This window comes from Amblyomma maculatum, chromosome 2 (assembly GCF_055883805.1).
Source record: "Amblyomma maculatum isolate TAMU_Amacu chromosome 2, ASM5588380v1, whole genome shotgun sequence".
Classification (NCBI taxonomy): domain Eukaryota; kingdom Metazoa; phylum Arthropoda; class Arachnida; order Ixodida; family Ixodidae; genus Amblyomma; species Amblyomma maculatum.
In genome coordinates, this window is record NC_139345.1 from 100,021,506 (window position 1) to 100,036,858 (window position 15,353).

The following is a 15,353-nucleotide window of genomic DNA, read 5'->3' on the forward strand; positions in this document are numbered from 1 at the left end:
CAAAAGAATGACACCTTTAAGTAGACTCTGATCGTTGCACAAACCGTTCGTGTCTGTCAGTGTTAAATAAATAGTAAATGCAGACACCGGGTAAGCACTACGCTATGCACACTAACCAAGCTTAGGAAAAGACTAGACACAACTTGGAATTTATGGCAGTCAAGGATGACACTATGAGCATGGCTTATAACTTCATATACAGTCGAACCCGGTTATATCGAACCCGGATATATCGAATTTTGGTTATATCGAACTCGCGGAATATCCCCTTGAAAATCCCATGTAAAAGTATAGGAAAGCCGCGTCATATATCGAACTCAATTTCACAGGTCGTTCGATATATCGAACGACCTGTGAAATTGTGATATATCTGTGATATATCACAATATCACAATATATCACAATATAACGACCTGTGATATATCGAACTCCGCACCACGCGCTGGAAAGCGTGCCTTCCCCAAAGACGATCGCATCACCCTTGGCCGTTTGCCGCGTGACGTTTTCAAGCCACGCGCGGAAGGAATGAGAGGGGACAGTTCGGCGACGGCTGGTTTGGGCAGCGCCGCGCCCATTCCCCAAAGGCGCGCATCTGCAGTTATCGTCTCCCGCGCGCCAACACATGACGTTTGCAAGCCATGTGCGTGGGTGTGCCCATCCTTTTGCCGAGCTATCTCTCTCCTTCAGCACGCGCTACGCATGCGCCAAGCCAGCTCAGCCGTTTTCAGACAGGCGTCGGACGCTTTCTCCAGCGTGTGTTGCGAACCCTCTCCGCACGGTGGCTCATGTGGCTATGGCGCCTGCGGACGTTAAAAAGCGGCAGCTCTCTCTCTTTTTTTTTTGCGAGTCATCCTATCTTATCGTTGTGCTGTTCGAACGTTAAGAAGTGGCAGTTTTTTTTTTTTTTTTTTTTTTTTTTTTTTTTGCGGGAGTCGTTTATCCTTGCATGTATGAATCAACGAAAGCATGCAGTCAGTTGCTGCGATCATGACGCCCGCCTCAAGCGCGGCGTGATAAATCGAACCAGGCTTGTGCAATCAAGCCATCACGGGCACTCTGCTAAGTTCGCTCCCCGCCACCAAAGGAGCTATCAAAAGATAAACGCGCCCCGACGTTCTAGACCGACGTTGACGTTATCGCTGCGCAGCATCTTGGCACGCTGCCAAGAAATGAGCTGTGGATGAGACGACCGAAACGGAGTGACGCGCGTGATCGACATGCAAGCGAAAACACTCGCGATTTCTGCCGCGGCGACACAGAAACCTTGTTTTGAGCTGCCGCGGCGGCTCGAGCGGCGAGAGGGACGCAGTTCCAATAAGTTTGAAATTTTTCGCTCTGTTGCTGAAATCGCTCAAGCGAGCTGGCCTTAACGCATTTTTTTTTTTTAAATTTTCGGTGCAAAAGTGGAGGGTGGGTTCATTATGCGAGTGGGTTGATTACGCGACAAATACGGTATCGTTTTTTCGCATCGTAAGTGCCGTCACAAGCCGATTTCTGTATATCGAATTATCGATATATCGAACTATTTCGCGATCCCCTTCGAGCTCGATATATCTGGGTTCGACTGTATAACATCCACACGTGCTAAAATGTGCTATGATTCCACATCATGCTAATGGCAGCTCGCTTTGGCGCTATTTTGCAAAATAAGCCCCTGTATGGAACAGCAATGACTTGAACGAAAACATCTTCGGCGAACTCCGCCTGGTTGGGTACTTGAAACAAAAGTCTGAGAAACACTTATCACCAACCAAACTATTTATTAGAACCCGATGTTTCGGGACCAAGCATGTAGCAGCTTTATTAAAATGGCGCAAATGGCGGAGCATTCCCATAACTACATATTGAAATCTCGACTAAAGTGATAAAATACAGCTCATTATCAGGCCAACATTTTTATGGCACTAAGGAAGAGTATGCCAACCTCACCTGAACTGCTTCCGGCTTCATTGCAGCCCCATATGCGTAGACCAGGCTCTGCAAAGCTGCAGAAAAGGAGAGGCAAAAAAATGTTCCAGCACACAAAATTACCCAGTGCAGGCATCCTTCTACTGAATCAAAACGCTACACGCCATTTTAAGCAGGCCAAGATCCATATGCTTATAAGCGAATTCCAGCAAGGCATGAAGACAGAGCCACTCCTGCATGAAAAGCACCACAGTAGCAGAGGAGGAGGGCTATATCAGCTCTACTCTCCACACCCCTGAAGCATTGTATATAAATTAAAAACTAGCGCATTCTCCAATCCTGGGGAGGGGTGGGGGATGGGGGTGAAGAAGTTAAATGCATCATTAATGAAGAGCTTAATCAAGTTTCGCAGTGGTTTAAAAGTAATCGGCTAACCCTTAATACTGAGAAAATAAAGTACACCGTATTTCACTCGCGCAGAAAGAACATGAACTACGAACCTATATCTCCAACTATCGACAACATGAATCTGCTGAGGGTACCCCAATATAAGTATCTTGGTGTCCTGTTCACCTCAGATATGCACTGGAAAGAACAAATTAATAACATTTGCTCCAAATTAGCTTATGTTTGTCATGTTTTACTAAGGGCCAGGGACTGCTTTGGTCTTCCAATTTTACGCATCCTGTATTTCGCCTTTGTGCACAGTCAGTTGTCCTATTGTCTGGAAACATGGGGTGGTACATATAAAACATACCTAGATCCTGTTTCTCGCCTTCAAAAACGAGCTATTCGTATGATAACTTATTCAAATAGTACATACCCCAGTAGGCCACTTTTACAGCAGCTTCGCATCTTACCGCTATCAATGGCATATAAACTGAAGATAGCTGAAATAGTAAACACTGTAATAAAATCTAACAACCCCCTGCCCCTTAGTTCATTTAGATTACCAATGAAACAAACAAGAGCTGCAACTAACAACCTATTTAATTTACCACCTTGTTATAATATGTACGGCCGGAGACTCCTAGAATATAGTGGAGCCCATCTGAGGAATGAAGTCCCAAATGAAGTTAAGGAAAAAAATAACTTTTCGGCATCTTTAAAACAATATCTAATTTTCATGGAACTGTCGGAATAAATTGGTTGTGTGTGTTAATTTTGATGTTTTTCTGTACAAGGTCTGCAGTAACATTGTACTTGTTTTTCATTTGGACCCATTACTAGCCGTAAAGGCTATGGGTCCAACAAACTGTTCGTGTACAGTTGTTTAGCACAAATAAAAAAAATAAAGGCGGAAAAAAAAAAAAAAAGTTGCTCTGCCACACTCCTGACACAGTTGTCCACCTTTATGTGTTGTGGGCATTCTCTGTATGTAAGGTCATGCACAGCCAAGTACTGCACAGGAATTGTGGACAGTGCGCGTCCGCACAAACTGTCAATAGAAAAAAAAAAGAAAAAAAAAAAACATTTCCATGACTGGGTTTTGAATTGATGCCAGAACAGCAGAACAGACAGATCAGCTTCTTGGGACCAGGCACGAGAACGCTATGCTATCACGACAGCCAATCACAGCTCATGTAAAACTGCAACACACTATCGCATTGTGCAGCAAACCTTGTCGCCTTCATCAGTTCCAACTGCAACTCACTTATGCACTGTGCCGTGAACGTCATCATCATGAAATTTATCTGTGCTGCCCCTTAATTTAACATAGATATGATATGCCATATGTGCATGCTATCTAGGCAAATGTAGGTGAAATCCACAACGTAGTGTTGGGCAATCCACCAGGCGGCACGGCAGAACTCTCAATGCTTTGACATTTTCACATCTAGACCCATTGCTAGATGTTAATTAGTGATTTATGAAATTGGGAACGATATCAGTGTATAGACCGTTTTAATGAAAGCAAGGCAGAGAGAAAGAAAATACTCTCTAACCACCTTCATTGCGCCAACCCAGCCCAATGTTGCCAGTCACGAGTGAGCTGTGCATTCGCATGCTTTATTGATGGCGGAGTGGCCTTGGTCCTCAGTATTTTGCCGTTAAAGACTTAAATCCATTCATTAGTGCCGTTTTTGGCAGTAACGTCATCAGGACGGCAATGATTGTGGGTTGCACAAATAATCGAAGAAATTGAAAGCTGACTGCCGAGAGCATTCATATGCGGGAAGCATGCAACGACAGTCCCAGTGTGGCTTGATATGTTTTTCCTTTACCACTTTCCAGTAGACCCCGACTTAAATTGCCTATGAACGTTTCGTGTGTGCCAGAGAGACTTCGTACCAATGACAGACTCTCAAATATGCAACCCATTTCACTTCCTCCATCGCCGTAACTCTGGACGACATGCACACCGTGCCTCCTGCAAGCCCCGCGCCCATGATACGGCGGATACCTTGCGGCAGCGTCAAAAGATCGCGCTAAAATTCGTTATTTCATTAAATAATAAGCCGAATGCCGAACACAAATCCCTTTTGAGGATCGCTAACTTGTGTGGTCCTGTTGGTGGGAGTGATAAAAGCAATAAAATAAGTTTGTTCTCAGAGCCAGCTGCGGTCGGTACGGCACGGATGATCGTCTGCACGCTGGCTCCACTATGACAACGATGAAAGGTTAGCACGCCTGCCTGCAACGCTGCTACACTGAATTCCATGTAGCAAGCCATTTTCCTAAGAACTTTTTTAAGATGCACTGAACAGACAAGTACATCTAGAACATAGGATGTTAGTCTAGCCTTCCAGAAGTGAACTGGTCACTCCTTGAGCATGACATTACCATTATTCAGTGGCAGGTAATCAACAACTTCCACTCTACATTCCGCCTTCACCCTCCGCTGCCCCGTCAGAGATTACCTTCGCCAGTATTCTCCACAAAAAGAGAAAGCAGCATTGTTCCTGTATCATCAAATGGCTCATCTTCGCAGCACACCCACAGCAGCCATGCAGTGTTAATAAAATGAGTGTACCATGGTCAATGCAATGCCCACAAAGGGTTTTGTTTAGTGGAGCCCAATGCTGTCAATGCTGGAGAAATAAAAGAGAGCTCTGTGGGTTACCTTTAAGGGCTTGTTCACACAACTGAGCAGAGAACTCCAGGTTAAAGTTGTCTTCCACTTTATTTCGATCTTTGTGAGGAGTTGAGCTGCCATTCCTGGAGGCCAGCTGAAAGTGAAAAGAAAACAATGAACTAAAGGTCAACCAACCTTAAAAGCATTGTCACCAATCAACTTTTCGAACTCTCAAGGGGTCAAAAAAGCCTTCGAAGAACCAGGCAGTCCAAAAGAAAAAAAGTGAAACTACAAACATCACTTCATTCACCGAGCCGGTTGAACAACTGGTCAAGCACTTTCTGCGGGAAAACCACACAACAATTGGTATAGTACATTGTTCAAAGAGACGCCGGCCATCGGAAAATCACTGCTCCCATGTGACTACATCAATGCCTTTCTTTTTTTTTTTCCCCTCGCGACAAAAAAAAAAAAACATAATAATAATACAGTAGAACCCTTTTATAGTAAAGACACTGGGACCAGCAAAAATATTGGCTATATCAGGGTCTTTACTATATCAGATGCTGGTGATGATATGGTCCTGAAGATGCTGTCTGATAGTTAAACAGGCACTTACTGAACACGTCTTGTTGCTTAATTAAAAAAAATTCTGAAATACCTTCCATCTCACTTTTATAATCTCTTCGTGCAATTTTGTTGTTATAAAAATTGTTTACATCTTGTGGAAGTACCTCTTAAGCATGATGACAACATGGCTATGAATGCAACCAAGTTCGATTTCATGTGAAAACCAAAGCCTTGCATGAACATGGTGCCACTTTTTACTGTCTCTGTCTTTTAAAAGGCAGTAAATGATAAATGTATACGGCAGTCAAGTGCTGTAAGACTACACTCGCTGCACCTCCACTTTTTGCCTCCACCTGTTCCTTCCCCTTCCCTAGTTCTTGCTGCACTTTTACTCTCCTTTACTTTCTGAACAGCCTACGCTGCCTCCTTTCCATGTTTATAGCCAGCTTTACTTTTTTTCCCCGACACACTGCGTGCTTTCCCTCACGGCTCCAAAGCTTCTGTAAAGTAGGCTTCTCCAGGTGCTGCTAAGCCTAGTGGTAAAGCCACTTAAACAAACAGTCATTTTTCTGTTTTCAGAAACAAAATACCTTTGCCTCACGATTCTAGGCAGTGCGTGGACAGCGACGTCATATTGTGAAGTCGTCGCCGCGGCCAGGCGCACTTTGCTATAACCGATTTTTACCAAGACGTCTTTACTATAAAGGGGGAAAAATGTACAGTTGTCTATGAAAGATGAACTGGGACTTCAGTTTCACTTTACTATATCTGAGTTTTTACTATATCAGAGTTTACTATAGCGGGGTTCTACTTTTATTAATAAAAAAAGTGGCGGTGGCGGCCGTGGCAGCTATCTCTGCAGAAGGAGTGGAAGTTGTCTGTTCTGAGCACGTTGGTTAAAAAAAACGAAGTAACGCTGTCTAATGAGTTCCAGCAACCGTCTGGATTTCTAACGCAACTTCAAGTTGTAACGTGGAGCTAGGTCGTCAACGGCCGGATCAGAATGGCAGCGGCGAGCGCTTTCTAAAGAGCGCGCCACCACCGCCACTGGAATGGTCGTGTTTATAGTGGGGCACTCCGTTTTATTTCGGAATGATGTAGGACCGGCGTTTGATGTCAGCTGGCAGCGGGCGCATTTCAGTGCACTAGACAAATTCGCAATTCCTCCATTTTCGCGCATACGAACTGCATGCAGACTCGTGCCATGGCGACCCACACCACTACACATAAGCAGCGACATATGGTCGCGTTATAGAAGCCCGGCCGCGCTGCCTGGTTCGTTCTGCGTAGGGCTGAGCTCTGTCGCCGTTCCACCTTCATCAGATGTTGAACGAGGAGAGAAAAGCAGGCTGCGAGAATGAGGCCTGAAAGGCATTTCGCGGCTTGCAGCAGCAACTTGCAACTCGCAGGAATGCGTGGCTAGCGGTGCCCGCTATCAAGAATGCATGCAGCGTGGGTTTGATGTTTTGGAAAAACAAAATGTCAGTAATGTTGCGGCAGTTTTTCATAGTTTTTGGCCTGCGATCAAGAGAAAAAGTCTGGAAAATCGAATGAGAAAAATGTCAAACTTCCGAAATTCGGTGCCATGGCAGAGTCCGAATAATCAGACAGGTCCAGAAAATCTGCCATCCGAAAAATAGGCGACTGTACTAAATGCAGAGTCGCCACATTTGCCCTGTGGGAAACTGATCGCAGAGAAATTCCGACATATTTTCGCATGAATATCAAATATAATTAATCATAAGGAGCCAGGCATCTGTGGTGCCTCCCCACAAACTTTCAAAGGCTGCACTCCTTGTTTGTGAAAGCTTGCAGAAGCCCCTAACAAGTTAAATTCGACAAGATGAAGGTTCATGGAAGCTCATGTTCTATTTACAGTAGGAAAAAATAAAAGTAAAAACAAAAAAGACAAAGCATGCATTTAAGTGTTTGAGGAAAGCAAGAAGGCATTCCAACGTGCTCAAGGGTTCCATGGAACCCAGTTTCAGAACCCCCGGCAAAGCATACTGCACAATACACGTAGGTATTTCATGCCGCACCCTCAAATGAAACGAGGGATAAAATTAGGCGTGCAGCGGAAATCCGCAGAATAGAGTGCTGGCCTGAGAGCAATTCATACCTGCACAGTGGCAACCCTAACAGGCTCAATGTCATGGAGCAGATGTGGCATGAGCTTCTCCACAAGCGAGCTGAGGCCCAGCCGTGAGCGGGCTGTCTGCAGCCACAGGGACAATGCAGCATAGCAGGCCTGCCGCAACCGCCTGAAAGACAGGAGGGCCAGCTTCAATATTATAACCAGCTCCCAATAAAATGCAATGCCGAAATTTAATACAGTGATGCAAGCAGGCACCATAGTTAGTGTTATGGAGAGAAGTATAAGCCCCGACGTCAAGCTAGGATAAGAGTAATATGTTACCTTCGAAAGATATGCATTTCAGTTGGATAACGATTAGGGGTGCTAAATATTTATAATTTCCAATACAAATCGAACAAGTTTGTTATTCGATTTCTATTCATACGCGAAAAATTGATATTTGAAATTTCCGAATTTTCGAAAATTTCCGAATACACCAAAAATATTAGGATTCATCACTGTCCGGCACATCACTGAATTGTGCCAAGACCTTAGGCTACTACGACAAGAAAAAAGAAAAAAAAGCATCAGGCTCAAAACCTCAAGCATTAAGTTTAAATTATCAGGAATCTCGAATACTCGAGGTTTTACTGTATTGCACTTTCTATAATCAGCAAAGAACTCTCCGTCAAGGTTTCACGCCATCATTCTTTCTTTGAAGAGATATTCCAGGGAGCAAGCAAAATGAGGGTATAGAAAAAAATAAAGGCTGAGTAATTGTTTTTTTTCGTTAGACCCCACACCTTGACATCTCTTGTGCTACAACTAGAACATTCTAACTGCCTTTTCATAACAGTGCGCGAATGAAGTGTAATCCATTTATAAGGATACCAGACATAACGCTATATCGCTTATGATGACCAAATTCTTGAGATTTATGTTTTTCCATTGCCCCTATGTAAAAATAAGCCATGTATAAAAATCAATTATCAGCGGCATATCAGATACAATGATAGCTTTCTGGCTGCGATATAACTGGCAGAGAATGCAGTGAACAAAATTATTTTGCAGAAGTATATTCAATTCAATTATTTTAATGATCACAATGGAAGACTAAATGATTGCCGTCATAACACACTTTATTTCTAATTTGCTCAAAAAACAGAAAATATAGCACACCACAAAAAAACTTCCAAAATTAGAAATCTGAATTTTATTTTTATCAAAGAAACAGCTCAAAAACACACAGGCAATTTTAAAAAAAACGGCAATAGTCCATGAAAGAGGGAACAGCAAAAAATATTTCTGGGCAAATGTAACCCACACGCTGCAAAAAAAAAAGCCAAACAGCATATCTTTCGATTTTGAGCAGCAAAAGCTACCCTTGATGACTCAAGCAAAAATGCATAATAAACACTTCTAAGAACCTTAGGCCTTGTGTAACAAGTGAGGAATATCTTGAAAGGGTATTATTTCTTAATTATTTTTTGTACTTTCAGTCCTTTAGGTGCTTCCCACAGGCATATGTCAGTTTTGAGTAACAAAATGCTGCCCTTTGTATCCCGATCAAATATGTGAAATAAATCCCATGAAATATCTTACACCCCGCTAAACATATGAGGAAAGTTGAATGCTGAACAATCGAATCACGGAAAAAACACGAATATTGAACACAGTCGAACCTCGCTATAACGAACACGGATATACAGTATAACCCCGTTGTTAAGGGGGGACACGGGTCTTGCGGACCAAAAAATCGCGAAAAAATCACTTTTTAGAAAATGTGATTTGCGAAATCAGTAGCTCTTTATCTACCTATCTGCTAAGTTTTTCATCTCTAGGGTCGGTATTTTAGTCACAATGCCAATTTATATAATCGATGTCGCCCAAATTTGGCCCGAAAACGACCCCCGAAACAACCATTTTCCGCGAGGCGTAGCTCCCATTTTGTGCGCGGCACCGTAGCCATCTTGGTCTCATTCGAAAGAGCCGCCTTTCGTCTTCAAACTGCCGCCTCCGCTGTTTACATTCGCCCATTGGTCGCATAAAAAATAGCAAAAAAGAAAACGTGTCATTTGCAATCCCATTGGCTTTCGGGGTGCACGTGACGATAAGGCGTCCCCGCATTGGTGGAGCTGGCTGACGGCGTCTGCTCGGCGCGCCCGAGCCGCGGGGAGACGGTGGAGGCGTGACGCCGGCCGCGCTTGGTTCCGAACTGCGAGGTGCGTTCATGGCAAGAATTTGTGAAAAAAGTGAAAAAAATAGTTGAATAATCATCTCAAGTTATGTCCTGCCCCGGCTGTGCGCGCTCCGGCCGACGGAAATCGCGCGTCGAACGATCGTGTGACGAGCCTGAAGTAGGCCTAGCGTGTTCCCCAGCACGGGGGACTGCTACTGCCAGCAGTTGCACCCGCCGCGACAGTGATAACGCAGGCCGCAGATGAGCAGAAAGATAAGCTCAAAACAGGAAAATCTTGAACTCGTGCCAACTTCAGCAACGAAGCGGTAGACGGATTGTGTTCGTAACGATGACGGCAGCGCGGCGGACAGTCCGCTTGGCGATGCGGAGTTCACGATCGTCAGATCTAAACAGTTTGCCGAGATTGGCGGAGCGTAAAACATACGACGGCGATATTGGCATTTAAAAAAGTGAACGGGGATAAGGAATCGCCGTCAAACTTATTCTCCAATGCGTAAACTGCGGGACACGTCGTCTTCGTAGAGCTCGCCGCGCGTTTGCGCCGATCGGACCTCGTTCATAGTCCTTAGGGAATTCACTTGCTTCCAGTGCAATGCAGAGCACTGGGAAGCAGCAAACAGCTCCAAATTACATTTCTTTTCCGCAATAAACGTTCCTCACCGCGGTCTTGATGCGAGGACGTAGCAAAACGACGTAGTAAAAAAAAAAAAAAAAAAAAAAAAAAAAAAAAAAAAAACACACGAAGAAGTGACAACTGAATGTGCTGCAACTGCAAATCAAAATGAAAGAGGCGACACTTGGACGTTGGAAAGCAAAGAGACTACATTCCTGGAGGTTTCTAGCCATTTTAAATTGTAAACGTGTGCATTGCACCAGTGAATGTCTGAAAGCAGAGAGGAAGCGTGCTTCCTCTGCAGCTTTTCAGACTGCTGCAAAACGAAAGCAGAAGGGCAAACCCAATGCAGATTACTGTCCAGGAGCCTTCTAGGCCACAGTGGCCTGCATTTCTACAGTTTTTGTTTGATTAAATTAGTGTTTGACATTGCAATTCGTTTTTTCCATTTTTCTCAAAATGAAAATTTTGCCTACCCTTCTATTTTGCGGGTGGCATTGTGGCTCTCCTACTCGTTAGATTGTAATGATTTTTTTTTTACTGGCTCGTGAGTGTTAAAGGAACACAATAAAGCTATTATACAAGGTCTCAACTGCATGAAAAATTTTTAAACATAAGAAGATGTAGAAAGGGGGTGGTTGCACTTGTGAAGCTGAAACTTAAAACTTCCATAACTTTGGCTTGTAGTAAGGCAGGAGCACAAAACTTGTTTTATTGTGTTCCTTAGACATTCAGGAACAGATCCATGTGCATTTTAGCAATTTCCCTTCAGTAGATATTTTTACAAGCTTCCCGCAAGTCTGGAACAGCAAAGTTGCTGTAACTACTCAGCAAATTTATGTAGAAGAAAACTAACAACATATTTGAAACCAGCACAAGAATTTACATAAACCCTGCAAATTTCATACTGACAGGACAAATATTAAGAAAATTTTGCTCAAGACCCATGTCCCCCCTTAAGTTCCTCACTGCTGCGTTTTCCCGGCTGTTACGTCGCTTTCAACCGGTCCCGGCATTGCTCCCGTAGGATCCAATGTATTGGGATCATCGGTGTTAGGTTGTAGCTGTGAAAACGTTCCCGCATGATACGTCACAACTGGTCACCGCGAACCCGCCCGAGGCAATGTGCGCCGTCCACCATTTTGAATTTTGAAGTCTTGGCTAGGCTTGGCTATGGAACTAACTTCAAGAAGCCGCACGCGAGTTGGAGAGGCCGCCACTAGATGATCATCTGCCACGCGAATGTCAGCTAGGTGGCGTACACCGCCACCACCCGATTCAAAGGGTTCAGCTTCATCCATCCATCCATCCGTCGAACCAGTCCACGACAAAGCCGGTCGTGAACCAGTCGAACTAACCCTTGTCCTTTGTATCCGACGATCGTGATCTGACGTTCTTCGATGACGTCGCACAAGCAGAAGGCGCTTTCCCTCCAGGAAAAGCTGGACGCACTCAAGGCTGCAGGAGTGTTCTCCCTTTTCTAGACAATTGTGCTGCCCAACTAAGAGACCGCAGTTTCTTCGGAACGTCAAGCTTGTGTCCTTCCCACCGAACACTACAAGCCATCTGCAGCCGCTGAATGCCAGCATCATAAAGAACCTGAAGCATTCCTACCGGAAGTGTGTTGTGAAGCGCTGTTTTGTGCGTATTGATTGTGGACAGCAGCCTACGACCATTTCGGTGCTTGACGCTATGCACTATGTCGCTTCAGCGTGGGCTGCAGTGGCCGCATCAACTGCACAGCACTGCTTCGCGGAGTGTGGCTTTCGCAAGGACGGCGAAGGGGAATTTCCTGGCACAGACGCTGGGGAGTCGGAAGCAGCCTCTTGCGATCAAGAGCTCACTGAGGCGATGGATGCGCTGGGTGCCACGGGACTCAATACGACGACTATGTCGCAATGGATGCTGCCGTCGCTACATCAGAGTGCCACAGTATCCGTGATATTGTTGCGAGCTCGGTTGCGAGTGAAGCTGCAGATTGTGATGACGAGCTCGAGCCACACGATTTCGAGGATTTGTCAGATCCGAGCTTTGGAAAAGCGGCCGTGGCTCTGGACCTCCCCCGTAGATATGTCGCACCTCAAAGCGACGTGGACAGCAATGTGGCTTTCCAGGCTATTGAGAAGCGCCTGGTGTTTTCTAGCGAGCGAAAGAAACTGCAGTCCACTATTCTTGATTTTTTTAAAGTCCTAACGTCACTTTGCGGAAATAAATTGTTTGAAGTGAAAGCTGCACCGTTCTCGTTTTTTTTCGGAGCCTTCCTCACTGTTGCGTTTTCCCAGCTGTTACAGTTTTTTTCTCGGACCGGTGAAAAACGCATGACAGGGTTCTACTGTAACGAATTATCGGATAAAACGAACTATAATCAAAATCTGGTTGGTCTATGCTGTATTTCTATGGAAGTTCTTCCTGTATAATGAAACTAAAAATTAAAAATTTGACACTAGGTTGGTTATAAAGAAGCAGTTTTTCATTAAAACGGCAAAAATGCGAAAAGGAGCTGAAAAAAAAAAAACACGAGGAAACGCAATTTTTCTATCGATCGAATCACCCACCACAGATGTGTGTTTAAATCGCCCACGCAATCGCGTGGCACGTCATCTAGCAGCGGCGACAATATCGAATCACCCACCACAGATGTGTGTTTAAATCGCCCACGCAATCGCGTGGCACGTCATCTAGCAGCGACGACAATAACTAGTGCGCGGTGATCTCATAGGTCATGTATGGCCATGGCCGATGCTTGAGCCTGGCCACGCAACGGCTGAAAGGCATATGACTGGCATGTCATCACCATTGCCTCGTTATGGTGTGAGCCCATGCCGTGCCTCTGCGACTGCGACCGACCCCTGTGCGCACGCTGCACTCCCAGGGTTTGTTGGCTCCGTCGCACAAATTGTGCGTGGAGGCAACATCCCTTCTTGAATATTCATTTTTGCTCTCCAACATGGAACAAAAGGTAAGACATGTTTATACCAAGCTTTTAATTAAATAATTGTCTGTATTCGCACCTTCGTGTTGTCCATATTAGTACGCATTTGTTTCGTTTTATTAGCAGACTTATTTACAGGAATTTGGGCACGCACTTTTAAAACGAACATCAGATATAACGAGCAAATTTTTGGGCCCCGTACTACTTCGTTATAACGAGGTTTGACTGTAGTTCAAATTTCGCACTTTGTTCAGCAAGGCCCAACATACATGCCTCAGTTGGGGCATCTGCTTTGGCTGCTGAAAATCGCTAACAGACATTTTCAACAGACATTTTCATTGAAACCAAGTTCTGCTTAGCCAGCTACTAACCTGGTGTCGTTAGAGAGGTCTTGAGTAGTATGAAGAACCGTTTCTTCAATCAGGCTCCCTATCGTAGGTGCATGAGGTACCAGCAGCAGCCTGCAGCTGTAAAAGATAGCAGGGAATGTGATATCAACAGCCACACAACAACCTAACTCTTCCAGACCCGGTTTTACAATGCAGTTTTAAAACTGCCAGCAGCCTTGGCTCCAGGTGTGAAAAGTTACAGTAGACGCGCCATTAGGAGAAGCGCCCCTTGCAGGGGCAAGGCGCATACTTCGGTACACGACCCCTGCTTACGTTTGCATAGGGTATTGAAGAGAACATTCTGAAAGTTCGATATAACAATAATCCGATATATCCAGGACTGACTGTATACTAACTGCTGCACACACCAGAGTTGGGAATGTCACAAAAACAAAAATGAAGCTCCAAAACGACTCTGTTCTTAATAAGGCCTCTTTTGCATAGCTTCCTGTTTGCCATCGTCATCCATGCCGGTGAGAGCCGAGATGAATGGCTCATCAATAATATCTTCATTTCTTATGACTGCATCAACACTAGAGAATGTTTCAAGTCTTGAGACACCGCTAGCATCACTGCATCAATGGATGCTTCGCACAGATGCACGTCAACGACATATGGAATGAAGCCTGCTTTTCAGAATCAATTTTTAGGGGCTCTAATGGGTTTGCACGAACAAGGAAATAGAGATGGCAGAACAGAAAACAAAAACATGCTTGCAAAGCGCAGGTGCCCCCCTGACTGTATGTATTGCACACACGTGCCTATATAGCAATGCATCAGAGGCAGTACCCAGGCACGTTTTCTACGAGCAGTGCACCCCCGGAAACATTATTAATAGACTACAGTGCTCCATCAAAAAAGGCTTCCTACCTCGGCCTTCATGCACGGGAAAGCTGGAAAGTATCATTTCCTCCTCCCCTGTGCCGCAGCAGCAAGCAATACCAACGTGCACGGCACACCAGGTATCTAAGTACATGGCCTAGTCACGAGGCTTTCGCTGCACTAGCGTGATCCAATGGTCAGCTCCACAAGCTCCGCACGCATGCGCCTTCATATTGTAAGAGTACTAATTTGGCTGGTAAGGTTGTAGCATTTATGCATTTGTTTCTTTTCAGCTCGGCTTTCACTGACCACATAACTGATAATACACTATGACAGCAATGTCAATGTGGTTTAATTTACCAAGATTACAGAGGTGCACGCAAGTCTCCTGACATGGGGAAATGCGAAAGCGTCCCAAGTTCCATGTCTAGTTCCGTTATGAGCTCATATTTTACTTTTACCAGTGGTTCTTTATTTCTATTTTTGTCTTCTTTCTTGTCTTGCTTATTATATTTACTATTATCCCCGCCGTGGTGGCGCAGTGGTAAGACACCAGACTACTGTCGGAGTGCCCGGGTTCAATCCCGACCGCGACGGCTGCGTTTTGATGGGCATCCGTTAAAGATCCCCAGGTGGTCAAAATTACTCCGCAGCCCTCCACTACGGCTCCTCTTTCTCTCTTTCCACTTTCACTCCCACCCTCCTCCCTTCCCTTAAGGTGGGGTTCAGGTGTCCATAGAAACAAGTGTGACAGATAATGTGCCTTTCCTTTCCTGTGAACCAATTAAAAATTATCACAAATTTCAAATTTTCTTTCATTTTTATTAAC

The 15,353-nt window shown here is 44.7% G+C and overlaps 1 protein-coding gene across 1 annotated transcript in view; it reads right to left on the bottom strand.

Moving 5' to 3' along the window:
• The window catches only part of LOC146199392 (uncharacterized), a 68,656-nt gene that overhangs the window by 16,666 nt on the left and 36,637 nt on the right, over positions 1–15,353 (bottom strand). Inside the window, exons 11-14 of the mRNA XM_084594841.1 lie at positions 13,685–13,780; positions 7,614–7,755; positions 4,973–5,078; positions 1,930–1,985 (exon numbers count right to left, since the gene is read on the bottom strand). Of these exons, the coding sequence (XP_084450967.1) occupies positions 1,930–1,985; positions 4,973–5,078; positions 7,614–7,755; positions 13,685–13,780 (400 nt within the window). The remainder of the gene's footprint in view (positions 1–1,929; positions 1,986–4,972; positions 5,079–7,613; positions 7,756–13,684; positions 13,781–15,353) is intronic.